At 43.5% G+C, this 23354-nt stretch overlaps 1 protein-coding gene across 3 annotated transcripts in view; it reads right to left on the bottom strand.

The window, feature by feature from the left end:
• The window catches only part of LOC125454992 (dedicator of cytokinesis protein 2-like), a 1138509-nt gene that overhangs the window by 726981 nt on the left and 388174 nt on the right, over positions 1-23354 (bottom strand). For all 3 annotated transcript variants that reach the window (XM_059650434.1, XM_059650430.1, XM_059650433.1), the window contains one exon: positions 1300-1395. In XM_059650434.1, the coding sequence (XP_059506417.1) occupies positions 1300-1395 (96 nt within the window). The remainder of the gene's footprint in view (positions 1-1299; positions 1396-23354) is intronic.

The raw sequence follows: 23354 nt of genomic DNA, 5'->3' as shown, positions 1-23354 counted from the left end.
GCCTCTCACATCACCTTTAAACGTTCCGCTTTTTATCTTAAAAAAAATGTTCTCCAGTAATTGACGTTTCTACTCTGGAGAAAGATTCTAACCATCCATTCTATCCATACCTTTGATAATTTTGTGAGCTTCTATCAGGTTGCCCCTCAGCCTCCAATATTCAAGTAAAATCAAACCAAGTTTGCCCAATCTCTCCATGTAGGTAGTACCCTCCAAACCTGGCAACATCCTGGTAAACATTTCTGTACCTTCTCCAAAGCCTCCACATCCTTCTGGTGGTGTGGTGACCAAAACTCTACACAATGTTGCAAATGTGACCTAACTAAAGTTCGATACAACTGCAACATGACTCGCCATTTTTTATATTCTACGTCCTGGCCAATGAAGGCAAGCATTCTGTGCGCCTTCTTGACTGCCTGATCCACTTGAGTCGCCACTTTCAGCGAACTGTGAACCTGACATCCAGATATCCTCTGTACGTTAATGCCACGATGGTTCTGCCATTTACTGTATTCCTCCCTCCTGCATTTGATCTTCCAAAATGCAACACCTTACATTTGTCCAGATTATTGTCCAACTCACCCCATCTCATTCCAAGCCATTTTTTTCACCCAAGTTTCTAGCCTGTCTATCTCCTGCTTTATCCTTTGGCAATCTTCATTACTATCAGCAACTCAACCAATTTTTGTATTTTCTGCAAACTTACTAAGCTTCCTTCATGATGTGAACATTGTATAAATTAAGCTAACTCTCAGTGGGCTTGTCAGAGGCACTTGCACATTGGCTGATGAGAGATTCAACTGACCCAAGAAAATGGGACTTCTGAACACTGGTCACAGACCCTTAGGGGAACTCATTCAATATCTACACGTTGCATGTACAATCCTCAATTGTAGTCTCAGTGACAAAGGAGGACCAACAAGTGCCTGTATGTACTTTCCCTGGTATATTTTGAAGGCTGTTGCTAAATCCTTGCAAACAAAAGGACCGTCCAAGCTTAATGAAGGATGCTCGTGTCACAAGTACAGGTACATCAAAAGCAAACCAAAGTGAATGATTACTTTTCTCCGTTTTCAGAGTCGTAAGAAGTACAACTGTGCCAAGGAAGCTCTGCTTGATCACTGGTCTCACGTTTCAAGTGATTCTGTCCCAATTTCCAAAATTAGAAACGAACCATGCAGTCACAACATCAGTGCAAGTCAACCATTTCACCAAAGAAACAAAACTGATATTATCAAACACCTTGGATTCTGCTAAAAATCCACAAAGCCAAAACTCAATGAAGTTGGAAGTACTTACGATGAGGCTGTGATCTCTTCCGAGCATGATAACCACCTGGTTGACAGTCCGAAGCAGCTTGTCCATGATGTCCTGAATATCCTGACTAGTGTTTCCCTGAAAGAGACAATATTGGAATATGTCAAAGTCATGCCAACTCACCAGGATTATCCTGGAATCACCAGCAATCTTCCAGACATGTCTACAAACAAGCGAGGAGAAAGTCCCTTCAGGGCATGAGAAATAATTGCAAGTTTTTCTCCTATTTTCTTTGAACATGTTTGTTTATAAGTTATTGAAAGGATTGGCAATGGAGAAACATAACAGATTTCTAATGCATGAGAGCTACAGAATTCCTACAGTATGGAAGCAAGCCATTCAGCCCATCGAGACTACACTACCCCTCCTCTATGACCTCACATTTCCCACAGGTGATCCACCTGGTCTGTACATCTTTGGCTGTTATGGGCAATTTACCATGGCCCATCCACCTACATCTTTGGACTGTGGGAGGAAACCCACACACACACACAAACCATATGCAAACCCCACACAAACAGTCACCTGAGGCTGAAATCGAACCTGGGTCCCTGCAGATGTGAGGCAACAGTGCGAGCCACCGAGCGACCATGGCACCACAACATTGGAATGTGTTACAGTGGCATAAAAGGTGGCAATAAAAACAAAGTTGCTGGAAAAGCTCAGCAGGTCTTGCAGCATCGGTGAAGGAGATAAAAAAAACAGAGTTAATGTTTCAGGTCCAGTGACCCTTCCTCAGTTCTGGACCCAAAATGTTAACTCTGTTTTTTCTTCACACATGCTGCCAGACCTGCTGAGCTTCTCCAGCAACTTCTGTCTTTGTTCCCGGATTTACAGCATCCGCAGCTCTTTCAGTTTTACATAAAGGGTGGCAACTCATCAAGACTGTCCTGGAGTCACCAACAACCACCAAGCGTCGAGCCTCTGTTGATCACTCAGAGTCAGTTGGTGTGGTACATGTAGGACACCAGAAGGACAGACATGTTGGATGATTGCTGACATGAACATGATTGCTGATCCTGGCACATCTCAGACATTAACGATGAGGAGGAACGCAGTTGCATTAAGAGCAGGAAGCATTCGGTCAACCTGCCTTTTCTAGCATTTGATTAGATAATGGTGAACCTTTGCCCCAAATTCACCGTCCTGCCTTTTCCCCATGTACCTCAGAGTGAGGGATTGGTAAATGAAAGTTAAGGCACAGATCAGACGGGATCATTTTCATGACGGAGGAGCCTCGAGGGCTGCATTGTTCCTCTCTTCCTCCTTGCTTTCCACACTAACACAGGCACTCGTTATCCCCAGAAGTGTTATATGACTTCTGAGGACAAAAGCAAATGAACTTCCTTTAACAAAGTGAGGAGCTGGATGAACACAGCAGGCCAAGCAGCATCTCAGGAGCACAAAAGCTGACGTTTCTGGCTGAGACCCTTCTTTTGTGATGCAAGGTCTAGGCCCGAAACGTCAGCTTTTGTGCTCCTCTGATGCTGCTTGGCCTGCTGTGGTCACCCAGCTCTGCACATCATTATCTCGGATTCTCCAGCATCTGCAGTTCCCATTATCTCTGGCCTTCCCTTAATCATAGATCATGAAATCCTTACTGTGTGGAAACATGTGCACTAATAATTTAAAAGTCTCAGTGTACCAGGAATTAATGTGAACCTTAGCCAGTGCCCAAGCTGCCAAGTTAATTTAACTGTTATTGCCCAGATTCCCCACTCAAAAGAAAATATACTTTAAAAATCTGACAGGAAAGGCTTGGAGATGAGAGCGATTAAAGGGAAAATGGGACAGAAGACTGTGGAATTCAATTTTGTTTCATTCTCTAGCGGCTGATGACTCTATACAAATGTTCAAGGATGGGCCTTTCTTCTCTTTCACGAGATCTTTTCAAATAAATCAATACAGCTTTACTTTCTGAGAAGCCGAAGCAAAGTTGATCTGCAATTTTAGAGACATGAATAGCCAGTAGAAGAAGAGAGAATTGCTTTAAACGCAACCATGGTGACTCACTGGAACAAGTGAGTCAAAGAATTACCAGGTAACAAAGGAAAGGGCTTGTTCTCTTGGTGTGATTTTGGTGGTGACAGTGGGGAAAGAGGGTGGGAAGTTGTGTTCCAAGACTCCAACCCTTACTGTTTGATGGCTCTATGGCAGGTTTTTTTATTTTAATTGTTTGTCACTATTTGTTCTCAAGAAAGTGGTGCCCATCTACATTTTTGAATGCTCCCGTGCCTGGACTCACACCTGAAATAGGAGCAGGAGGAGACCATTTGGCCCATCAAAAGTGTTCCGCCATTCAGCACGATCACGGCAAATCATGGACTTCATCTGCACTTTCCAGGCCACAATCCTCCAAGAAGCCAAATGTCCGTCTATTGCAGCCTCAAATATATTCAATGGTGGGCCATCCACAACCCCTAGGCTGAAAAATTCCACTTTGAGTGGAGTGATTCCTCCATATTTTAGTCTGAAATAATGTATCCCAACACTGAAACTATACCTCCTTCATCTAGATTCCTCAACCAGGGAAACAATGACCTACCCTGTAAAGTCCTGGACCTCTGACTCAGTGGAGGTCCTGGCATTGGGAGGTGTGACTGAATACTCCTTACTGAATGACATGATCAGTTCATTTACGTGATCAAGGATGCAGGCTTTGCTGGCCAGGTCGGCATTTATAGCTCATCCTTTGAGAAGATGGTAGGCAGCCACCTCAGAGTGTAGTTACGCTGACAGTGGCTTCCTAGAAAGGGATTGAAGAATGTTATCCCAGCAACATTGAAGGAACAGCAATATATTTCTAAATCAGGTTGCTGAGTGGCTGTGGAGGGGAACTTGCAGGCGGTGGTGTTCCCATGTATCTGATGTCTTTGTCCTTCTAGATGGAAGATGTCACTGATTTGGAAGATGCTGTCAAAGGAGCCTTGGTGAGTTGCTGCAGTACATCAAGTAGGCTGCGTGTTGGTGATGGGAACAGTGAACGTTAAAGGTGGTGGATGCTAATCTAGTCAGCAACATTGCCCTCTATGGCTTCAAGCCTCTGGAATATTACTGGAGCTGCACTGATCCAGGTAAGTGAAAACTGTGGGGACACACCGCAGTCACTATTCAACTCTTTAGGAGGGGCAGGACATTTTGGAAAATTATATCATTGTCCCGTTGTTATTGTTGAGCTTGAGTTTGTTTTTAATTCATTCATGAGCTGACGGCATTGCTGGCTAAGTCAACGTTTATTGCCCATCACTAATTGCCCACAGGGCAGTTAAGAGCCAACCACACAGCACATTAAAGCAGCACGGTGGCTCAGTGGCTAGCATTGGCGCCAGGGAATTGGGTTCGATTCCACCCTTGGGCGACTGTGCAAACTCCACACAGGCATTCTCCCTGCGTCTGTGTGGGTTTGCTCCCACTGTCCAAAGATGTGCAACGTGGGTGGATTGGCCATGCTATAGTACCCAGGGATATTTGGGTTAGACGTGGGATTATGGGTCTGGGTGTGCTGCTCTTTGGAGGGTGGTGTGTATTTGTTGGGCTGAATGGCCTATTTCCACACTGTAGGGTTTCAATGATTCACACTGCTAGGGTCTGGAGTCATATATTGACCAGGGTAAATAAGGTTAACAGTTTCCTTCTCAAAAAGGGCATGAGTAAATCTAGTGGATTTTTCTTTGCTTTGGGTTATGTAGCTAATTAGTTAGTCCCAAGCTTAAATTTCAGATAAGTCCTGACTGAAGGCTGTGCTGGGCATATTTTTTAACCTGGAAGGGAATCAAGGGCAATGAGGAAAAGGTGGGACTGTGAAGTTGGGGATTATCTGATCAGCACTGAATGGTGGAGCAGGACCAACGGGCTGAATGCTCCTCTTTATGATTCTTATGGAAGGCAATAGACCGTCATATTTTTACTCTTTTCCAACCCGGCTGCATTCTGTCCTGATTCAGGATGGGGAAAACCAAGCCCTCAACATTTGCTGCATGGTTGGTTCAGTCTCTGAGGCACAACAAAACAAGCTGAACACTCTGAAATGTTTCACACACTTCTGACGAAGGGAAGGTCAGTCGTGATGCTGAAGGTAATTGGCTAAAAAGTCCTTGGACTTAGTTCCACCCCTCCCCCACCCACAGAGTCATCCAGCACAGATTACTGCCCTCCATTTGTTGCAATCATCTCCATGTTTTGTTTTGTACTCATTTGGTCTTCTCCCTGGGGTGGGAGAGTCCAAACCTAGGAGAGACAGAAAAGATTTAAAAGGGACCTAAGGAGCAATGTTTCATGCTGACAGTAGTAGATATGTGGAATGAATTGCCTGAGGAAGTGGTGGAAGCTGGTACAATTACAACATTTAAAAGGCATCCAGATGGGTACATGAATAAGAAGGGTTTAGATTAATTTAGAATATCTGGTCAGCATGGACAAATTGGACCAAAGGGTCTGCTTCCAAGCTGTATATCTCTATTATAGAATCCCAACAGTGTGACAGCAGGCCATTCAACCCATGCTGACCCACTGAAGAGCATCCCACCCAAGCTCCGTCTCTAAAGACTTGCATCTCCCATGACTTACTCACCGAACCTGAACATCTTTGGAAAGTGGGAGGAAACTGGAACACCTGAAAGAAACCCACATAGACAGATGCCTGAGGGTAGAATTGAACCTGGATCTCTGGTGCTCGGAGGCAGTTGTGCTGATCACTGTGCCTGCTTGAAGTTAAATCAGACCAATTCAGTTCTTAAATGGTGAACTGGATCAGTTCTTCCTTTCAAACTCAGTACAACCTTACAGTCATAGTCTCCAAAGAGCCAAGGGTATATTAAGCATTAAAATGAACCAATATCTGGAACTTTATCCCCTCAGTCTCTATATCATTATAGAATGATCTCTCCAATTATTTCAGGTGGTATTTAGAGTAGGATTAACCTTAATTCCAGCTAAGAAGGAGTCAACTGCTCAGCAAGCAAGGACTGACTACGTGTACATGTGAGTATGCAGTTGACTTCAGGGGCATCGAACAAACATGGTTTATCTAATTGCACATTTACAAAATATATTTACCTCCTGATATAACCTGAAACCCTGCTGTTTGTTCATTTGCTTAGCATGTAAATCATTCTGCAGTACTATGCCCCTCGGGCTCTTAGGTAGGCCACTAATGAAATACATGTGCCTCACTATAAATTACACCGATCCTGCTACATTTGTGCATTCTGTCTGACACACAAACTACATGGAAAAAGAGACAAGAATTATTTTACAGATGATAAATATGTGCAGACATGTAGATGCACAGGATGTTGAGGAGGAGGAGTCTTAAGCTTGTTCTTATTTATATTGGTCACTTGGTCTCGTCCCTTTGCGGAAATGCTTATAACTTTGGCTGCCTGCTTCATTTACGTCCCCTGATAACATTATTGCAAATCACTTTAAATCTATGCCCTCTGATTCCCTGATCCTTCTAAAAATAGGGGCAGCTTCTCTTCCCCCCATCTATCCAGCCCACTCACAACTTTGTAAAACTCTATCAAATCTCATCTCAGCCATCTTATCTCCAAGAAGAATAGTCCCAATTTCTTCAATCTATCTTCATAACGGAAGCTCTTCATTTCTGGAGCCACTCTTGTGCATTCTCTCCTGTTCACATCTTTCTGTCATACAGCATCCACAACCGTACATGATACTCCAGGTGATGTCTAAACATGTGCCTTGTACAACTTCAACATTGTCTTCTCACTCTTGTACTCCATATCCCTGTTAATAAAGCCGAGAACACTGTATGCTTTTCAGATGAAGGGTCTAGGCCTGAAACGTCAGCTTTTGTGTTCCTAAGATGCTGCTTGGCCTGCTGTGTTCATCCAGCCGCACACTTTGTTGTCTTATGCTTTATGAACTGTTCTCCCCATCTGTCCTGCCACCTTTAATGATCTGTGCACATATACACCCAGGTTCCTTTGCACCCGTTTTGTAATTATAACCCCTATTTTGTATTGCCATTCAATGTCTTCTGATCAAGGTGACAGTGTTAATGGGCCGAAGGGGCTCTTCTGTGCTGTATGAATCTATGAACATGGGTCACCTTGCGCTTCTCTGCACTGACCCTCATCTGCCACCTATGCGCCCATTCCACTAACTTGTGAATGGTCCTTCTGAAGTTCCAAACCACCCCCTCACAGTTTACAGTTCTTCCAAGTTTCGTGTCATCTGCAAACTTGAAAACTGTCCCCAGCTCACCAAACTCCAGATCATTAATCAAATTTCATAAAATAAAATCATAAAGTGCTGGAAAAACTCAGTAGGTCTGGCAGCATCTGTGGGGACAGAAACCAAGTAAACGTTTTCAGTCCTGTATGACTCTCCTCTGGACCCAGATTGAAGCATGTTTGATTACTGACCATGCAATACAAAAACCTGGAAATTTTATCTGGCCTGCATTTCAGTCATGTCAGTCACACGCTAACAATGGGTCTCAAGCCCTTGTTCTATTTTATCAATAAGCTACTCTCTTCCATTTTGAAAAACTGATGAATAATCTCAATTTCTTCATTTTTTTTATTTCTAGGATCTGGAATCCCACAAAACCTCAGATCAAAGATTCAAGGTCACTGGAAGAACTGGATTTCGGAATTAGACCAAAATCTTGCAGACTGACTGCTTTTTGCTGGGATGAACAATAAGAAATACTGAGAGATAGTAGGAACTGCTGATGCTGGAGTCTGAGATAACAAGGTGTGGAGCTGGAGGGACACAGCAGGCCAAGCAGCATCAGAGGAGCAGGAAGGCTGATGTTTCAGGTCTGGACCCTTCCGAAGAAACTGCTGTGTTCATCCAGCTCCACACCTTGTTAACAAGAAATACTGAATGCCTTGAGAAACCTTAGCAGAACTCAGCTTTTTGTATAGTTGCCAACACCTAAGTGGGAATGTATGGAACATCCCCTGATCTTCACCGGTTCAAAATCCTACTGAATAGCTTCGAGGAAGTACTTCACAACACAGACATGAGTGAGAGAAGTCAGTCGACCACAGCCTGTAAAAGATAACCAGGCATTCACAATAAATTGCTGAGCTTGCCATCAAAAATGGATTAGAAGGAAAAGGACAGTATTCATGAACAATGGTAAATTGGAACTGCCTTGAAAAAAAACACATCGCAGCTGGCGAGTAATCCCGAAGGACTAATTATGTACAGAACACCTTGTGGTTTATGAAGAGGGTGGATTTGTCAAAGGGGATAATGTGTAGATTTGAATTTTCAGTCTCTTTAAAATCCAGCCAAAAACTAACATGAAAGGCTCACTGGACTTTCATCTCTGCTACGTGGAACAGCCTCAGAAAAATGAAATTTTGCTGATTCTGAGCCGAGATTGCATTTCCAAGGTGAGGCAAATATAGAAGGTAAATCAGCTCTTTGAAGTTATTCATACCATTTCTGGCTGCTTTGTCCAACTATTGTACAAGATGATAAGGCACAGATAGAGTGGATAGCCAGAGATTTTTTCCCAAGATGGAAATGACTATTATGAGGAGGTATAATTAAAAGGTGATTGGAGGAAGTTATAGGGGAGATGTCAGAGGTAGGTTCTTCACACAGAGAGTGGTGGGTGTGTGGAGTGCGCTGCCAGCAGTGGTATTAGATACTTTACAGACTTTTAAGCAAATCTTAGATAGACACATGGAGGATAGTTAAATGTAGGGCATGCAGGGAGGATTGATCTTAGTGGAATAATAGGTCGGCACAACATCATGGGCTGAAAGGCCTGTACTCTGCTGTACTGTTCTATGTTCTATTGATGTCGACTCTACACCACATCAAAAAATATTTCTTTCTTCTCATGCACCAATCTACATTATTTCCTTGAAAGCATTTTATGGCAGTAAGGTCCACCAGCTGACTGTTCTTTGTAGGAAGAATTTTCTCCTAAATTTCCTTTAACATTTTGTTTTCTAGTAACTGACTGCAATTCTGATCTGTGTGCTAATTGAAGCTGTTGTGCTACTGAATCGAAGCACCCATGTGTTCCTGCCTAGGTTTGAGTGCTCATGTGATATGAACATCACGGTTGAAGAGCTAACCTATTACTAATGGTGTACCGCAAGGATCTGTTTTGGGGCCACTGCCGTTTGCCACTTTCATAAATGACCTAGATGAAGGCATAGAAGGATGGGTTAGTAAATTTGCAGATGACACTAGAGTCGGTGGGGTTGTGGATAGTGCGGAAGGATGTTGCAGGTTACAGAGGGACATAGATAAGCTGCAGAGCTGGACTGAGAGGTGGCAAATGGAGTTTAATGTGCAAAAGTGGGAGGTGATTCACTTTAGAAGGAGTAACAGGAATACAGAGTACTGGGCTAATGATAAGATTCTTGGTAGTATGGATGAGCAGAGGGATCTCAGTGTCCATGTGCATAGAACCCTGAAAGTTGCCATGCAGGATGATAGGGTTGTTAAGAAGGTGTACAGTGTGTTAGGTTTTATTGGTAGAGGGATTGAGTTTCGGAGCCATGAGGTCATGTTGCAGCTGTATAAAACTCTGATGCAGCCACACTTGGAGTATTGTGCACAGTTCTGGTCATCGCATTATAGGAAGGAAGTGGAAGCATTGGAAAGGGTGCAGAAGAGATTTACCAGGATGTTGCCTGGTATGGAGGGAAGGTCTTATGAGTAAAGGATGAGGGACTTGAGGCTATTTTCATTAGAGAGAAGAAGGTTAAGGGGTGACTTCACAGATGCTGCCAGACCTGCTGGGCTTTTCCAGTAACTTCAAAATGCATTTAGAGCATCTGTAGTTCTTTCGCTTTTTATTTGGACAAAAGGATTTCAGCTAACCTGCACAAGCCAACAATCAAGAAATCAAATGTTCAGCCATCAATGTTTCACTTTTTGAACCATCCAGAGAGACTGATCCATTTATCTTTTGACTTTTATCTTTTTTGAACTCACTTCCTATTCCTAATCTCTGCACATATGTGTTGCTTTGTCATTTCATGTGGTGTTCAGTATCTAATAAAGTCACTCGTTTGTTCAATCAATAACGCCTGGTTAAGCCAGCTTCTCTTTAAACTTAAATTCAACTGCTCAGGGAGAAAACAAGGGAATGACGCTTTTTAAATTAACCTTGTTATGACCAGTCAAGAGGGTGGATGAATAAAGGTTGTCAGATCATCAATTTGGGATATCTGTCTGCAATTGTAATAACTTGTGAACATTGGATGGGAGCTGATCATTATACTTGGATGTTATACGCCTTAATAACTATTCTTCAAAATTATATGTCACCTGTATATAACTTCATGTCACCCTGTCCTGTGCTCTTTTAGTCCTTCTTCTTTTATATTATCCATTGTTCCCATAACATTCATTTTTCTCTACTTTAAGATTTCATTTGCCTTGTGTTTGCCTATTCCAGCAGACTAGTTAAAGTAATGAGCTGGACTTTAAAATTGCCAGTTGTGAACTAGGGTGCACAGATAAATACGGCACCATTCTTCGTGACTGCATGCCTGTCAAGAATTGCGATTAGCTGCCGAGTGGAAAGGTTTACTGTTAGGGACCCTTCAGCAGGAATATGCCTCAATACTCACCCTCCCAATCCTATCCGCAGCCATATTGTCAGTCCTCCCATCTCTGATGGACCTGGAGAATTCAGCCCTGGGTTTCTGAATGCTCAATCCGAACCATTTGTGGAAACAATAAATATCACTTGTCCTTGTGGAACAGCACTTCCCACTTTTTTCCAGGCTCAGTAACTGCCTCTAATGCCTGTCCTCTGTTTTCTATTTTACAGTTCAGGCGAAGTGATGGTCAAGTGATACTACTGCTGGAGTGTTAATCCAGAGAGCCATGTCATGTTCTGGGGACTGGACGTTTGTTATCTCTAATGTTCTGGGGATCTGGGTATGAATCCTGCACAGCAACTGGTTGAATTTTGAATTCAATTTTTTAAAAATTGGAAATACAAGTCTGAATCATTGTTAACTGTCAGGAGAACCCATCTGGTTCATTAATGTTCTTTTGGGAAAGAAATTGCTGTCCTTACCTTGTCTTTCCCATGAATGAGTTAAAAAAAAGGTGAATTTGACCCTTTACTTTATAGATTTGAACTGTAGTCACGATTCCATTGTGAGGTAGTTTATTTAAGGCCATTTGAAAACATATATTTGTCACCACAATATCTAGCCTATCTACTGTATTGTCCGTATGCACGCTTTCTGAAATATTATGAGCAGTTTTTGTGTCCTTATCTGAGGAACAATGTTATTGCTGTAGAGGCAGTGCAGCAAACGTTTACTGGACAGATACTCGGGATGGCAGGACTAACAAATGAGGAGAGATTGAGTGAGTTAAGAATGTATTCACCGGAGTTTGGAAGGATGAAGGGGGATGCCTCATAGAAATCTTTATTATTCTAACAGGACCAGACAGGTTAGATGCAGAATGAATGTTTCTAATAGTGGGAGAATCCAGAACCAGGGTTCATAGTTTAAGGAGAAAGGGTAAACCTTATAGGACTGAGATAAGGGGAAATTTCTTCATGCAGATTGGTGAGCCTGTGGAATTAACTATCACAGAAAGGTTGAGGTCAAAATATTATATGTTTTCAAGATACAGCTCATGTAGCTAAAGGCATTAAGGGTTATGGGGGAGGGAGGGATCATATTGAATGACACAGTAGACTCGAGGGTTAGAATGGCCTCCTCCTGATTCTATCTTCTGTGTTTCCATGTTTCTGTGTTCTTCAACTAGTTATGGAATCTGAATACCTGCAGGACAGAAGAAGGCCATTCAGCCCAAAAACACATACTGGCTGTGCGCAAGAGCAAACTTAACAACTCGCACTCTCCCATCCTCACGATCTGCAGCTTGGCAGCTCAGGGGTTAGCACTGCTTCTGCAAGCAAAACAACATAAGACCATAAGACATAGGAGTGGAAGTAAGGCCATTCGGCCCAACAAGTCCACTCCGCCATTTAAATCATGGCTGATGGGCATTTCAACACCACTTCCCTGCACTCTCCCCGTAGCCCTTGATTCCTTCTGAAATCAAGAATTTGTCGATCTCTGCCTTGAAGGCACCCAACGTCCCGGCCACCACTGCACTCTGCGGCAATGAATTCCACAAGCCCACCACACTCTGGCTGAAGAAATGTCGTCTCATTTCAGTTTTAAATTTACCCCCTCTAATTTTAAGGCTGTGACCATGGGTCCTAGTCTCCCCACCTAATGGAAACAACTCCCTAGCGTCCACCCCTTCTAAACCATACATTATCTTGTAAGTTTCTATTAGATCTCCCCTCAACCTTCTAAACTCTAATGAGTACAAACCCAGGATCCTTAGCCGTTCATCATACGTTAAACCTACCATTCCAGGGATCATCCGTGTGAATCTCCGCTGGACATGTTCTAGGGCTAGTATGTCTGTCCTGAGGTGTGGGGCCCAAAATTGGATACAGTATTCTAAATGGGGCCTAACTAGAGCCTTATAAAGCCTCAGAAGCACATCGCTGCTTTTATATTCCAACCCTCTTGAGATAAACAACAACATTACATTTGCTTTCTTAATTAAGGACTCTACCTGCAAGTTAACCTTTAGAGAATCCTGGACCAACACTCCCGGATCCCTTTGCACTTCTGCTTTGCGAATTTTCTCACCGTTTAGAAAATAGTCCATGCCTGAATTCTTTTTTCCAAAGTGCAAAACCTCACATTTACTCACATTGAATTTCATCAGCCATTTCCTGGACCACTCTCCTACCGTCATCCACTAGTGTGCCTGCCTTCTCATTCCACACTGTTCTTAAGCACTCAGTCTTAAAATCTATAGAGAGATACATTTCACCCATCAAGCTAGAGTTAGCTTAAACCCATGGAAGAAAAACCAGTGGCTAGCTCACTGTACCATCCAACATGGCTCAATGCAGTGGAAGACAAGGCCCTATTCCATGTTTAACATTGAGTGGAAAGGACAGTTTGGCAAGAAAACTAACGCCAAACAAATATCAAATCTCCCACTGAAATAATCAGATGGAGCTTCAGTGCCTCCATCAAATAGTTGGCATGGCAACTGCTGATTAGTTGACCAAAAGCACAAGTTGCTGGAAAAGCTCAACAGGTTCAGCAGCATCTGTGAAGAAAATATCAGAGTTAACGTTTCGGGTCCGGTTACCCTTCTTCAGAACTGATTGGTCAATAATTGCGCTGGTATCAAGGTACATCCAGACATGCCCCAGTAGTATACATGATGATGAATGTCCTATCTGGATCATTGCATGGTACAGCAACTGCCCTGCCCAAGACAACAACAAATTACACAGCGTGTGAACACAGCACAGTCCATCAAGAAAACCAGCCTTCCATCCACTGACTTGGTCAACACTTCCTGCTGCCTCAGCCAATATCATCAAAGACTCCGAGATAACAAGGCCTAGAACACAGCAGGCCAAGCAGCAGCTTAGGAGAATTTCTGATGAAGGGTCTTGGCCTGAAACGTCAACTTACCTGCTCCTAAGATGCTGCTTGGCCTGCTGTGTTCATCCAGCTCTACACCTTGTTATCTCGGATTCTCCAGCATCTGCAGTTCCTACTATCTTTCATAATCAAAGACCCCTCCAACTCTGGTTACACTGTCTTCCACGCTCTTCCATTGGATAGAAGATAGAAAATTATGAAAACATGTACTGACAAATTCAAGAACAGCTTCTTCCGCTATGTTATCAGACTTATGAACAGACCTCTCATATATTAGAGTTGATCTTTCACTGCATCTTCTCTGTAGCTGTAACACTATATTCTGCATTCTGTACTATTCCCTGATTGGTCTGATTAGATGCAAAATACTATTTTTCACCGGATCTCAGTACATGTATTTTTGCCAACCACTGAGCAACCATGCCACCCCTGGAACAGAGGTAAACCATTCAGCCTCCTTGGCCTGCTTTGCCATTGTATTAGATCATGGCTTAAGTATACCTACCCACCTCAATTCCTTAATACTTAACATCCTTGCCTAGTAAAAAAATCTGTCAATCTGAGAGTTTTAATTGACTCCCTCACCCAACCTGTCATCACATCTTTCAGAGAAACCGAGATCCAAATTTCTGCTACCATTTGTGAGAAGCTGCGCTATTCCACATCAACGCTGAATAGTTCAGCTTTAGGTTGTAAACTGCTTCCTATTCCCATTTTCAATGACCATCTTAATTGCTCAGTTGAGAGTCAATCACATTGCTTGTGGGTCCGGGGTCACCTCACGGCCAGACCAGGTAAGGAAGGCAGATTTCCTTCCCTAAAAGGCCTAAAAGTGGACCTGAGTGTTTTTCTAACAATTCGCAAGGTTTCTCACGATTAGATACTCAATCCCAGTTGTTTATTGAATTCAAATTCCACCATGGAGGCTTCTGTGTCCAGTTCTGGTCTCCCTGTCAAGGGAAGGATATTATTAAACTGGAGAGGGTTCAGAAGAGATTTACCAGGATGTTGCTAGGAATAGAGCATTTGAGTTGTAAGGAGAGGCTGAATAGGCTGGGACTTTTCTCACTGGACCATAGCAGGTTGAGAGGTGTTTCATAGAGGTTTATAAAATCATGAGGGGTATAGATAAGGTGAATGGCAGGTGTCTTTTCCCCAGGGTGAGGATTTCAAGAGTAGGGGGCATATGCGTAAGGTGAGGTGAGAAACATTTTAAAAAGGATGACATGCAAATTCGTGAAGCGTTCCATATTTCTGGGGCAGCACAGTGTCTCAGCGGTTAGCACTGCAGCCTCACAGCACCAGGGCCTGGGTTCGATTTCAGCCTTGGGCGATTATCTGTGTGGAGTTTGCGCATTCTCCTCGTGTCTGTGTGGGTTTGCTCCAGGTGCTCCGGTTTCCTCCCACAGTCCAAAGATGTGCTGGCAACATGCATTAGCCATGCTAAATTGCCTGTAGCGTCCAGGGGTGTGTAAATTAGGTAGAGTAAACATGGGAAATGCATGGTTACAGGGAAAGGGGATGGAGATGTGTCTGGGTGGAATGCTCTTCAGAAGGACAGTGTGGACTTGTTGGGCTGAATGGCCTGTTTCCACACTGTAGGGATTCTACTCTATTCATTGTGCCATGCAACATTAGCAGCACTCAGCTGGTATGAGGTAACAGCGAGACTATGACACAAGTTCTCTTGTGGCATTGAGCCAAATGAGTCTGCACTCATTCATCAAATGCAGTTCTGCTGAGAGATTGGTGATATATTTTATTTCCTTTATGATATAATTTTATTTTGCTAAGTTTTTATGCTCTTCACAATGATGTATGTTGGTTCTGGAGAATGGGATATGTCTGGATCAACCACAGGTTGTATTTGCACAAAATGAATGTGTTCTATAGGGACAGGTGCTGTTGAATACATAGCCGATTCAGGCCATCTCCACAAAGATGTATTTCATCTTTCCTTCATTCAGTGATAGGAAGTGAGCATTGCTGTCAAGGCCAGCATTTCCTGCCCATTACTAACTGCTATGGGAGAGGTGACGATGATCTCCTAGGAATAAAGAAGCCAAACTACAATGTTGTTGTAACTCAGTGATAAACTCATTACAAGTCGCACTGAGCATCTTTCAGAATGATACAGAGCCAACTCCAAGTTAAGGCAACAGATAGAATTCAGGCAGAACAGTATCACCAAGAAGGGAATGTGAGGAATGAGTCTGCATTGTTAGACATCAAAGTTCATCCAGACAAAGAGAATGACCAAGGGACAAGTGGAACCATCAGCTGCAGTCAGTCAACTGAATCTCATACAATCAAATGCAGTGGTCATTTGTAGTAATCTTAAAAATGCAACACAAAAATTGCACAGCATTTATCCAAAACTCCAGGCATGAAGGTACTTACTTCCCATACTAGGTACATAAGTGCTTACATACAGATACTTAAGATCAAATTTTTAGGAAACAAAACAAAATAGAAAAGAGAAGAAATAAGATAACCCTAGAACTGGCAAGAACACCTGGCTTTGGTACCATCCCAGTCTTCAATGCTTTCACAGTTTGTGACCAAAATCTGGCTTAGCATAGAAACTAGAAAAAGGAATAGGCCACTCGGCCCATTCAGCCTGCTTCACCATTCATTATGTTCATGGATGATCTTCCATTTCAATGTCACATTCCTGCTTTCTCTCTATACCCTTGACGCCTTCAATATCTAAACATTTGTTAAGCTCTTTTGATTATACTCTGTGACCTACCTCCGCAGTCTTGTGTGAAGTGCATTCAAACGGTGCAAATGAAGATGTAACAGAACCTAATATAACTCAAATACAGTAACTTATATCCATACTAAATTATCCTGGCAAAAAAAACTCAAAATCTTGTTTTTTCTCTGTAACTGTCTCACTGGTTCCTTCACCAGTTACCAATCTTCAAATGTGTTCTTAAAAATGCGTTTTCTGTCATTATACACTATACGGTAGAGGCCTCTCCCCTCACCTGAGGTGTTGTGACCTTCAGGTTAAACCACCATAAGTTGTCTCTGCATAATGAGAGAGCAGCCCTATTTTCCTCCGCAACAATGGAGACTTTACCTTTATAGAGATGCCTGGAGTTTTCTCATGCCATCTCTGACCTTCTACCTGTACAGGATGACAGCACTTGGAAACTCTCCCATAGTTTAGTTTAAATGAAGTACAACATTCCAATTTTAACTTGTGAACATTTCCTGTGATGGTTTTAAAGGTACCTTCAAATTTCACACCTGGTCAGCGCTTAGGGCATTAGACCGGAGGAAACATGAACAGGATTTGTCACCTTGGCCCATCGAGAACAGCTGACCTGTTGTTTCTCACATCTACTTTCCTGCCATTTTCCCACAACGTTTGGTACTGGTTCAAGATGACAGGGGTAAATTTAGGGGAGAAGTGTAAGGGAAATGTTTTCACTCAGAGGGCGGTGGGTGGCTGGGATAAACTACCAGTGGAAGTGGTGGAAGCAGGCAGGTTTATCGTAATAGACACATGAATGGGAGGCAAACAGAGGGATAGAAACTACGCATGGGCAGTAAGTAGCCGGTGTAAATAATGATTATGAGTTTGGTTTGATGGGTGAAGGGCCTGTTCCTGTGCTGTATTGTATTGTACTATAGTTGCTGGCATTAGGGGTTGGAATAGGGGTGTCACACTGGCAGTTTTCCAATCCTCTGGCATTTCTGCATAATCCAATGATTTTTTGCAAAATTTCATGGAAACAGAAATTAAGTAAATGGTCAAATAAGGCATTTTGGCTTTTGCTTGAGACACAGTTATTAGCCAAGATTTGGGGAAACCAACCCCAATCCCACACCCAATCTTATTCAAATTAATGTGAGAGGATCGCTAATATCTAACCTGATTGGACAGTCTGTGCCTCAGTTTAATGACTCAATTAAAAGGGCTTGACCTTGTCACAGAGGAGCAACAGTGCGATTAAAAGAACTGCACAGAGGCCAGTATATGATCACCAAGTAATCCTTTATTTACATGTGTACAGTGTATGGGCTCTAACCAGCCAGCTCAGAGCCAGTCTCCAGATTGAGGAGAACTTCTGAATCTACTGCATATATCTGTCAGTCAGGGCTCCCTGATTAACCCCGTTAACAACCCCAATCAAAGGCCCTGGTTCTAAGCACTACAGTATGATGTGTTTGACAACAGGCATATGACAGATGCAAGTTTGTTTTTTTTTATTTTTTAAAATATATTATTTCCTTTGTTCTAAAAAATCTTCAAATCCTATTCAGTTTTAACTTTCACTTAAGCCCTCCCTTTTCTCCACAGACGAGGCAACGTGCTCTCTGCCAATGGTGCAGACTTACAATTAAACCACTGCTCCCTGATTACCTTACTCAGCACTGTAAGTCCCTCCGCCCCCACCCCCCCCCCCGATATTCTCATTCATTTGGAAATATAGTCCCCCTGAAATTAAGCCACAGCATTAAACTATGAACAATATTAATTAATGCTAAGAGCTGTAAGCCAGCACTATAATGAACTTCGTTGTCCAGGGGCTCACCCACGCAGAGCTGGAATTTTGCAGATTAGGTATTATCATTACAAGGTACTAAATGTGATAAACATTCCTCTCTGCTCTCCCCGCTTGAATGAAGAAGCAGGTGCGATAGTTCTGCCTTCCTTTACACTTTGTTGCCCTACACTAAGCCACATCATCAAAGGACAATTAAAATGTCCCTTGGTAACTACTCTCCTGTTGATCTTTCAATGCTTTTCTATGTGTAATAATCATTCCCATCCCATTGCCGGGTTGTGGTGAGATCTGATAAGCCAAGAAATCTGGTCAAGAGTTTGCAGCTTGTGCTTTCCTTACTTGTGGCTGTTCAAAGTGATACAGGGAGGTTGCAAACTTTTGTTCTGCTTTCCGTAATTCTTTGATGGACAGATTGCCCATCTCTAATTTTCCCCGGGTAGGAGTAGTTTCCGAGGCTGTTTCAGAGGTCAAATCAACCACACTGCTGTGCGTCTGGAGCCACACGTAGGACAGACCAGGTGAGGATGGGGAGGAGATGGCCCAGTGGTATAATTGCTGGACCCTTAATCCAGATCCCCAGGTAATTTTCTGTAGACCCCGGTTCGAATCCTGCCATGGCAGATGGTGGAATTTGAATTCAGTAAACATCTGGAAGTAAAACTTAAAGGATGACCAAGAATTGACTGCCGATTTTCAGGATAATCCAATGTAGTTCACTAATGTCCTTTAGGAAAGGAAACTGCCATCCTTACCTGGTCTGGCCTACATGTGACTCCAGGCCCCACTGCAATGTGGTTGACACATAACTGCCTTCTGGGTAATTAGGGATGGCCCTCTGGGGCAATGAATGAATAAAACAAAAGATGCACACTTCTGCAGGGGACCTGGACTTGTGCAAGCAACATTTCAAATAGGCCTGTGCTGTTAAATGCATTTAAGATGACAGCATTAGGGACTGCAACAAACTGAAAAACAAAGAGGAAACTGTAAAAAGGATTCAATAAACCAGAAATCACATTAAGGTGGGAAAGAGGAGAGATGTCTCCTCCCTGGAGGAATACTAGTCACATTCTAAGAAGGCAATGGGAGAAGAGATTTGCCAGCAGTCTGACCCTGAGGTCCAAGGTGCAGTGCTGAAGGAGGTCAACAGCCTCAAATGAAAGGTCAAAGTCAGTGACCATCCCAGCAACCCACTGCCCCATTCACCACACACTCTCCAAGTGAGCATTATCATTCTCCATCAAACACAACACACGCTTTGCAATCAGAAGTCGCACCTCGCTCACACCCACTAAACGCTGTTAAATGCTCACACTACTGGTCACATCAGACGGACACACTGCACCACACTCATTAACATGCACCTTCCTCACTGCTCCAGGACATGATGGTCCTTAATAGATAGCAGGGGGCAAGCATGGCCACATGTGATGACCAAAATGGAGCAGCCAATTCTGGGAATAACTGGAGGGGCCAACACTGAGGCTGTGGTCAGTGGCTTGGCTGAAACCAGTACAAGGCACATTGCAACAACTTGACAAAGCTTCTATGACAACTGCTGTATGTGGACCCTACTTAAAGAGAGTTTATCAATAACAAATTCCATGTACTGTATCTATATAATGCTGTGACTCTGCCTGCTGGTGTTTGCAAGTCATGCGTATTGAAACCAGTTGTTGTAATCTCCACTACATAACATATGAAGTGTTTAACTGCTTTAAATAGACTAACCCACAGAGTATATTAATCACTGACAATGGATTATTCAACCCCACTATCACTAACATGACAACATCTTCCAAGCACTTAACCTGGGCTATTTAAAGCAACCAAAGCAGCAGTTGCCTGAGAACACCATACAGAGGCAATTTTCCCCATTTTTGGGTAAATGCCAGGGTTGTAGTTGTGTTGGAGACTGATGTCTCAAGCTCAAGGCACATGCCCAGCTCCTGAGTTTGTTCAGGGCTAAAATAGACAGATGTTTAAGGGAATCAAGGGTTATGGGGAAAAAGAAGAAAAGTGGAATTGAGGATTATCAGAATAGCTATGATATCATTGAATGATAATGTTGGGACTGCTTTGTCTTTCATTTTCATGGCTCTGTTGTGGTTCAGTACAACTGAGAACTTACTAGATGATTTCAGCGGATTGTTAAGAGTCGAGAGCATTGGATCTGGAGTCAACTGCAGGCTCCACCAGTCCAGGCAGGCAGATTTCTCAAAGGATATTAGTGGGCCACAATCCAGTCATTTCATGGTCATCACTGCTTCTTAATTCCAGATTTTTGAATTCATTGCAAATTCCCTCATGTGCCATGGTTGGATGTGAACTTATGCTCCAGGGTATTATCCCGAGCCTTTGGATAATCGAGAAAGACAACCATATTATCCAAATCTCGGTGCCAGCCAAGGTGAATTCACTTGTGGAGAAACCATATCGCTGTGACCGCTTCTCTCTCTGATGCTGCAACACACAAAGGGAATGGTCTCCCAGTGATTGGGAGTGAAGGATGTGCTGGCAGTAGGAGACAATACCTTCCCCCTACGCCCAGCACCACTCCCCGCGGTCTACCCATTTTCCGAATTCTACTAAACACTCAATCCCTCCACAAATCTGGAAGGAGGCAGTCAAAAGTAATTATTAACTAGCCGGCAAGGAGAATGATGCTCTTTATTGTTGAAGCTTGGAACACAGGAACAGGAGCAGGCCAGTCTGCCCATCGAGCTATCGATACATTTTAGGACAACCAAAGCTGACCATGCACTTCAATGCCTTTTGCCCATATTAATGCCATAATCCTTTCCACCACTGGTAATCAGGCAATCTCCAAACACACCTACTGACAGAGCATCCTCGGACCTCTGTGATCGAGAATTCCAAATTCGTACGTACGCGCGTGTGTGTGTGTCTGTGTCAGTGTGCGTGTGCGTGTGCGTGTGCGTGTGCGTGTGTGTGTGTGTGTGTGCCTGTGTGTGTCTGTGCCTGTGTGTGTACGTGTGCGTGTCAGTGCAGGTCAATGACAGAGCTTCCTCTGCCCTCTGAGATCAAGAATTCCAAATTCATACACGTGTGTGTGTGTGTGTGTGTGTGTGTGTGTGTGTGTGTGTGTGTGTGTGTGTGTGTGTGTGTCTGCGTGTGTTTCTGTGTCTGTGTGTGCGGCGCATGCAGGCATGTATGTGTCTGTGTGTTTGTATGCGCGTGTGTGTGTATATGTGCATATGTGTATGTATGTGCACATATGCGTGTTCGTGTCTTGTGTATGCATCTTTGTGCATGTGTATGTGTGTGTATGCACGTGTGTACACGTCTTTTTGTGCATGTATCTGTTTGTACATGTATGCATGCATGTGTGTGCAGTGTGCATGTTTTCTTGTGCATGCATGTGTGTGTGCACATGTGTGAATTAGTGTGTGCGTGTGTATGGGAGTGTGTGTTTGCATGCGCGTGCCCGCGCGCATGTGTGTGTGTGTGTGTGTGTGTGTGTGTGTGTGTGTGTGTGTGTGTGTGTGTGTGTGTGTGTGTGTGTAGTTTGATTGAAAATCACCATTCTTGAAGGTGGATGCTGACCAAGTTGACCAGCTGTTTACTCTGTGTTCTTCCACTCCACACAGGTAGCATCTGAGCTACTGCTCTCTTCAAGATGACGTTTGGCACAGGCTGCACTGTAAATGACGAGGGTGTAATTTCTTCAACAAAACAAGCATCCTTGTAGCTGTAACTAAAAGCTCAGAGGAGGTGCATGCCGAAGCCCTGCTTTTTGCTTTTACAGAATCACAGAATTATTACAGAGCAAGAACAGGCCTTTCAGCTCAGCTTGCCTGCACTGCCCCTGCTACTAAGGTTGGCTCAACTTTCTGATGCCAATCTCCTGCCTTTTTCTGTATCTCTGAATAGCATTACTTTCCAAAGAAAGCCCATCAAGCGCCCTCTTGAATATAGAACATAGAACATAGAACAGTACAGCACAGAACAGGCCCTTCAGCCCACGATGTTGTGCCGACCATTGATCCTCACGTATGCACCCTCAAATTTCTGTGACCATATGCATGTCCAGCAGTCTCTTAAATGTCCCCAATAACCTTGCTTCCACAACTGCTGCTGGAAATGCATTCCATGCTCTCACAACTTTCTGTGTAAAGAACCCGCCTCTGACATCCCCTCTATACTTTCCTCCAACCAGCTTAAAACTATGACCCCTCGTGTTCGCCATTTCTGCCCTGGGACATAGTCTCTGGCTGTCAACTCTATCTATGCCTCTCATTATCTTGTATACCTCAATTAGGTCCCCTCTCCTCCTCCTTTTCTCCATTGAAAAAAGTCCGAGCTCAGTCAACCTCTCTTCATAAGATAAGCCCTCCAGTCCAGGCAGCATCCTGGTAAACCTCCTCAGAACCCTCTCCAAAGCATCCACACCTTTCCTATAATATGGCGACCAGAACTGAACGCAGTATTCCAAGTGCGGTCTAACCAAAGTTTTATAGAGCTGCAACAAGGTCTCCCGACTCTTAAACTCAATCCCACTGCTAATGAAAGCCAAAACACCATATGCTTTCTTAACAACCCTGTCCACTTGGGTGGCCATTTTAAGGGATCTATGTATCTGCACACCAAGATCCCTCTGTTCCTCCACACTGCCAAGAATCCTATCCTTAATCCTGTACTCAGCTTTCAAATTCGACCTTCCAAAATGCATCACCTCACATTTATCCAGGTTGAACTCCATCTGCCATCTCTCAGCCCATCTCTGCATCCTGTCAATGTCCCGCTGCAGCCTACAACAGCCCTCTATACTGTCAACGACACCTCCAACCTTTGTGTCGTCTGCAAACTTGCTGACCCATCCTTCAATCCCCTCATCCAAGTCATTAATAAAAATTACAAACAGTAGAGGCCCAAGGACAGAGTCCTGTGGAACACCACTCACCACTGACTTCCAGGCAGAATATTTTCCTTCTACTACCACTCGCTGTCTTCTGTTGGCCAGCCAATTCTGTATCCAGACAGCTAAGTTCCCCTTTATCCCATTCCTCCTGACCTTCTGAATGAGCCTACC

The sequence above is a fragment of the Stegostoma tigrinum genome, chromosome 1, assembly GCF_030684315.1.
Source record: "Stegostoma tigrinum isolate sSteTig4 chromosome 1, sSteTig4.hap1, whole genome shotgun sequence".
Taxonomy (NCBI): Eukaryota; Metazoa; Chordata; class Chondrichthyes; order Orectolobiformes; family Stegostomatidae; genus Stegostoma; species Stegostoma tigrinum.
Note: the sequence above shows the minus strand (reverse complement) of the source record. Positions and strands in the feature narration are given on the sequence as shown.